Source organism: Chinchilla lanigera, unplaced genomic scaffold, assembly GCF_000276665.1.
Source record: "Chinchilla lanigera isolate Chin_1 unplaced genomic scaffold, ChiLan1.0 scaffold00028, whole genome shotgun sequence".
NCBI lineage: Eukaryota > Metazoa > Chordata > Mammalia > Rodentia > Chinchillidae > Chinchilla > Chinchilla lanigera.
Genome location: NW_004955429.1, coordinates 9,178,573 through 9,184,916, shown reverse-complemented (window position 1 = coordinate 9,184,916; position 6,344 = coordinate 9,178,573). Strand labels below are relative to the sequence as shown.

The following is a 6,344-nucleotide window of genomic DNA, read 5'->3' as shown; positions in this document are numbered from 1 at the left end:
TTTTTTTTTTTTTTTTTTTTTTAGTTTTCCCTCCATGCTCACTTTTGATGGTTTAAAGCCACATATATATGCTTCCTACAGAAATATCAAAATAGGATATTTCATTTCCAGCTAGATCCAGCTTAGCATGAACTTTTGAGAAAGCCCCTGGGTCTGGTTCTCATCTGGGGGCTTTATCACGTCCATCTGTAAAATGCTAAGTCCATTCTTTAATAAAGTGGAATTACATTAATTTCCAAGGAAGCACTACTACATTAACAAGTACTGGTGTCAGCAACAAGGATGGCAACGTTTCAAAAGGTTTCTGAAGATGTTTAAGGAAAGATAACAACTAGTATTTTTTGAATATTTACTATATAAGTAATTGTGTTTAGCCCTTTGTACACAAAACCTATTTGACCTTTCAAGAAATTCTCTGAGGAACAGCTATGGTTTAGCCCACTGTTCATAGGGTGATAAGATTTTAAGAGTTGACTAACTTAGCAAGACCTGCTCCAGATTAGACTCTGTGGCAGTCAGTTTGACTTCAGATATTGATTGCTTAGCCACTGAGCCATAACAATTTCTTGTATCATGTTAAAGCACTAAAAAGCTTTAGAAGAAATAGAAGAAAAAGAAAAATAACCACCAGATTTGGTCAAATTTGTTCCACATGACTCATTAAATATTTCTTTATTGATTGTGTTGATAATTTAGGGATTGCATAATACTAATTAACTGCAGTCTCATTTTACAAATTGCATACATGGACAATTAGTTTTACCATTATTCTAAAATGTTCAAGAAGGCAAGAGTAACATGAACCAAAATTACAATAAATACTTGGTTCCAAATTCCAATGAACCTCCTCCCCTCACCTTTTAGAAAGAAGCTCATATATTGGTGCTATGGATAAGGAAGGGATGCATACTAAATTACTAAATGTATGACTCTCTGTAGTTGAATGTTTGGATTGTTCAACTAAATGATGGTGCCTAAATTGTAAAAATATAGCATTTTAAAAATTGGGGCTGGGAATGTAGCTCAGGGCAATAGCACCTACCTGGCAAGCACGAGGTCAAGAGTTCGACTCCCAGTACCAAAAAAAATAAAATAAAATAAAATAAAATAAAAAATAAAAATTCTATTATCCATTTTATTTCTTTGATCTTTTATTTAGAAATACTAGAGAGTTCTCAGCCTCCTCTTTAGGGAGAATAGATTTTATGAATAAGAACAAAAGATGAGTTCCTCATAAAAATAGAAATTACTATCTTAATTTAAAAACTTTACTCTCTTTGAATTTGTAATCAGACTTTTTTACTTTTAACTTGGGAGTGTTTACTACGTAAGCACATGATAAGGAAAATATCTTTTGGTGTTATCTTTTGGTTATGTTTTATCTGTTATCTTTTGGTGTCTCAAAGGTTTGCTTGGGAAATAAATTGGGCATACGCTACCAGGTAAGAAAACTCTAGTGTAATATATGTAATTATGTGTGGTCATGTAGCTACTAACATAACCCCAGTAGTTTTATATCGGTAATCCACCCACTACCACAGATTGAACTAACATTGAAATCAAGTGACCTCAGCACTGAACTCTTACCCCTCTTCAGCAGTCATTTTTTAAATGTTGGTGGAGAAGAAATTTGTCCCACATTACAAGCCATATTTCTGCAATATTGCCAAACTCTGATCTCAATCACCTCCCTCATGATCTTTTTATTTTCTATGACCTCCTTGCCTCTTTTTAAAAATTTCCCCTAAACCTACCAAAATGTAGCTTTTTGGAAAAAAATTCTTTGCCAAAGTTTTAGAGGAAACAAAGAAGTTTAGATATCACTTCTCCTAGAGTCGCCGCTGCTGTACACCAGCATGGCCTCTGACTACAGCTTTGAAGGGTCTTATCATTATGCTAGGAGTTTATTTTCTTTAGCTATTTTCTCAGAACCTAACCAAAACCATGAAAAAATATTTTTTATTTAAATCTATTTAATGATGTCTGGTGAGTTTTGTGTTTTGTAGCACACAGACCCAGTAGTGAATTTCCCTACACTTAGAGAAATAATTCTTCCCCTAAGAAAAGTGTTTCCTCTGCTCAATGGTAGCCCATTTCCACAACTTTTTGTCAGTTATCCTGTAAGCATGTAATTTGGCTAATCAAATAAACATATACTAAGAATTGCAAACTCTAATGAGGAGAAGATTAAGGCAAGAAGGTAATTTAAAACCCACTTGAATAGATCAGACATGAAGATATAGGAATATAAACAGTCATAGAAAGAAAATAGGCTCCAGGTGTCTTGGCTAATGGGACAGGAGATCGGGGAAGAGAGTCATTTTAGAGGTCATTTTGGGTGTTGAACCCTGGAAAGTAGCAGTCCTTTGATACCACTGCCAGAAAATGAGCAAGGTGAGAAGTTCAACTTGGGGCGACACAAACAGTGTATTATGGATTAGAAATGACTCCTGTCATCTGTGTGAAATGTCTGGCATGTGGCTGAGATGTGGGAGCAGAGCTCAGGAGAGACAGGAACATCTGTGATGTAAATTTGTTTTTTCAGCCTGAGATTTTTTGGAGGGAGAAAGAGTGTAGAAGGAGAGAAAGAACAGATGATGAAGTTATTTTCACTTTTCTTTTTAAATATGGCGACTACAGGAATTTATCTAACAGTAAGACTAGAGCATTTATCTACATGAAAAAACTTTCGGTGAATAAAATGTTAATTTGTACAGACTATTCAAGTTTAAGCAATAAATACACAATTCATATAGTAACTAAAAAGTTCTAATTACCTATATTAAAATAATGGTGACTAACATTTATTTAATAGTAATTATATACAAGGTACTGGTCTTAACATAGTAAGTCATTTATCCTTGAATAAAAGTTATCACATAGGTTATCACTTTTATCATTAGCATTTACAAAGAGGAAAATAGCGACAGGTGTCCAACAAGTTCTCCAAGTTTCTGTTGCTAGTAGGGCTATAGCTAAGCTTTATACCCAAATAATTTGTCACTAAATAAGCACTTTGAATCACTATGCCATACTGCTGCTACATGGAACCATCTACATAAAAACCTTCAACAGATCTTTTCAACATGGTCCTGCATTCTCAGTAGAGAAGAAGTTATTGTTTTGTGTGAAGAAAATATGACTTTCTTAGATCTATATTTCAACAGGAGTCTCTATAGTTTGTAGATTCTTCTCATTGGGTTTATAATAGAGCAGTAGCTAGTACTTGGCTATGTACTAGTATGGCATGTTATACAGGAACAAATGTGAATGTAGCTCAGCAAATGATCTGCTATGGCTTCCTGCAGCTAGACCAGTTGTTAACCAAAGAAGCAGTACTGACTTTCTACAGTAATAATAATTTATATTAAAAGTTTGTATAATGCATACTTGATTAGTGTATCCAAAGGGGAAGCAACGTACATCCTGGTGTTAATTAGTCAGGGTAGGATAAATCTCCACCAGCATTCATTTCTTTTGATTTAAGTAATTAGAATTTGGAGAGTGGCTTCGCACTAAGTTTACTAGGTTAATCCCACCAGAATCTTCCTTCTTGGCACAGACTTGGGCTGGATAGGGGTCATTTTGTTTGGCAGGCCCAAATTTCTGCAGAAACTACCACACACGATGTATCATTCAGTCATTTGAACAATAAGTTCCTGAATAACCCAATCCATAGTCAATATCCCAAACTATGTTCAGATAAGGGCAGAAAATATGTAAGAAGAGAACCCAAGGACATCTCAGACAAAACAATAAAGTTTAGAGAACCAGAGGTGGAACACAACTACAAAATGTCAAGAACCAGAGGTCATAATAAAACCTGGGTTCTAAAATTGATAAATGTCAAATATGTGAACACATCAGAATGAACACAGAAGGTGGTTGTAGGGCTAGAACTACATGAGTACTATTTCATTTCACAAATGCACTACCTAGCCCATGTCAGCCATGAAAAGTGATGACTTTCCATTTCCTTGTCCTTGAGAAGTATTTGCATTGATTTTTTTTACTCGCAATTGGCATGGTCACCCTTGTGCTTCTTGGAAGTGAGATTCTTCTTTGCAGGTGCTTTTGAAAAGCGTTGCGCTAGTAGTGATGTTCCCTGCTTTGTGTTTTTGTTTTGTTTTGCTTTTCTCATCAGGTTGTTTTTCAAGGTCAAGTGATTGCCACCCATGAACAGGATGAAGTCATAGCTATTGATGACATATCTTTCAGTCCAGGCTGCTTGGCCGCAGATGGTAAGAATATGTTCCCTCATTTTGATCCTTATTGTATAAAATAGATTTGGTGCAATTTAAACATTGTAATAACTTCGATCTGCTCTCTGCTTTTGCCTGGTGTTTCAATGGTGGGATAATTTCTGTTGTTTTAGCGATCTGTATAACAGTGACTGGATCTATGCTGGAAGTGAAGAGAGGCTATTTTTCACAGACTGTGATACTATAAAGAGCTAAATAGGATAATTTACTTTCAGATTTGAAATCTCATAGCAATTTTTACACTGGCTAGTTAAATCTTAACAAGAAAGCTCTGTGTCTTCCAGGGGCTGGTAGAACACTGGTTTCCAAGGACTTATAGCTGTCTTGGAGAATTGGTTTGACTGTGATTGTGCTTCAAAATACAAAATAAATATTGTGATATTACCTATAATCTATTTTTATTTAGACTCAACAAGAAATACTGATAAACCACATAATTTAGATCTAAAAGTGTATATTATTTTAGTATGAAATACTTGAGACTGGGTGGTTTATAGTGAAAAGAGATTTAATTACTTCACAGTTCTGGAGGTTCAAGTGCATGGTACCAGCATTTTCTTGGCTCTGGTAGAACTTCATGGCAGATTCCCATCATGGTGGATAGCATAGCAGAAGAAAGAGAAAAGGGGGGAGGGAGAGAAAGAAACAGAGAAAGAGAGAGAAAGAGACACTGGAAGTCAGAGGCACTTGGCAAGGAAAGGATTGCTATCACTGGTCAAGATCCCAAGAAATGCACATCAGTTTCTTCCAAAGATAGTGACCTCAATCATCCAAAGACCTCATTAAATTCAGTCTCTTAAAGGTCCCATCTCCTCTTATCATTGTCATTTTGGCAACCAAGCTTTCAACGCACTCGCTCCATCCATCCATAAACCATGGTATGTTTTTTTGTTTTCTTGAGAGGGGTTTCAAGTTCTAATTTGGTACAAAGATACAATGTTTGTAATAACTAGTATTTTAAAAGCAGAAGAAATATGATCTTTCCCATAATAAATAAGGGCCCCATAACTCTACTGTGTGATAGCCCTGGATTCAAAGTGCAGCCAGCTTACACTTGATTTTTAATAAGACATTTAATTTCCTTCCTAACTCTAATAATTTCAATAGCATCTTTGATATCTCAAGTCTATAGCTTCTGCAGTAATTTGGGTCTGCCAAATGAAATGATCCCTAACTAGCACTATTCCTTGGCTAGTCCAGTTAATCATCCACAAAAGAGAAATAGTCAATGAAATCAGCTATTGGCTAGATTTCCCTTACTGTTGGGCTACTGCCATCAAAATTGTATTTACATTACAGTTTGATGAAAGAGCATTCTTGGGCAGTGACTGCGAGTGGAGATTTCCTGTAAAAAACCCTATTCTCATTTTAGATATGAACTTTCTGTCATTAGCTCTGGGAACCAAAGTCATTTCCTAAATTACCCTGATCTACATACTAGGGCAAAGGTCAAGGTTGATGGGCCGTAATAAACATTCAGAAGAGAAATGTCAGATTTTGTAGCAAGCACTTCAAAAACTATAAAATCAGTATAGAAGTAAAGGAAAAAAAGTATCTGTAGACCTGTAGTTGAAGTGGAAACACCAGAAATTTGAACATTTGAGGGAAAGTTGTGATCAAACTGAAAAAAATTGAAATGTGCAGTGTCCAAGGCAATTGTTCTAGACATTATTATACTTGTAATGTATTGGAGGCAGTCTCATTGAAGAGGAATCATGAATAAATTTCAAGGCTCTTTCTTTTTACTATGGCTTTCTGCTGTGTCTGGTGCAGCTCTCGATGTTCCTGGGGAAAAATGGTGGAGGGATGAAGAAATAAAGACAAGACATGAAAGCTGAGGTCAGGTGGGGCCCTCTCTCCTGATGGGAGGAAAGGAACTGCCCAAGATCTGTAGAGCATTTATTTATACACTCAAGATATCAGTTTCAACCTCTCTGCCTAGCTAACAGTTTTCCAGCTGAAACTGCTTGTTTACATGGCTGGAGGAGCTCCCTGTGTTCTCCTGCCGGCTTTGTCTTAAACCCAACGTGTGATTGATAGCCAGTTTCAGCCACTCCCTACAGCTTTTATATGGATATTAAA

At 36.0% G+C, this 6,344-nt stretch overlaps 1 protein-coding gene across 1 annotated transcript in view; it reads left to right on the top strand.

Annotated features, from left to right (window-relative positions):
- Malrd1 (MAM and LDL receptor class A domain containing 1) overlaps positions 1–6,344 on the top strand; it is a 600,954-nt gene that overhangs the window by 50,750 nt on the left and 543,860 nt on the right. The window contains exon 5 of the mRNA XM_005387237.2: positions 4,145–4,241. Within this exon, the coding sequence (XP_005387294.2) occupies positions 4,145–4,241 (97 nt within the window). The remainder of the gene's footprint in view (positions 1–4,144; positions 4,242–6,344) is intronic.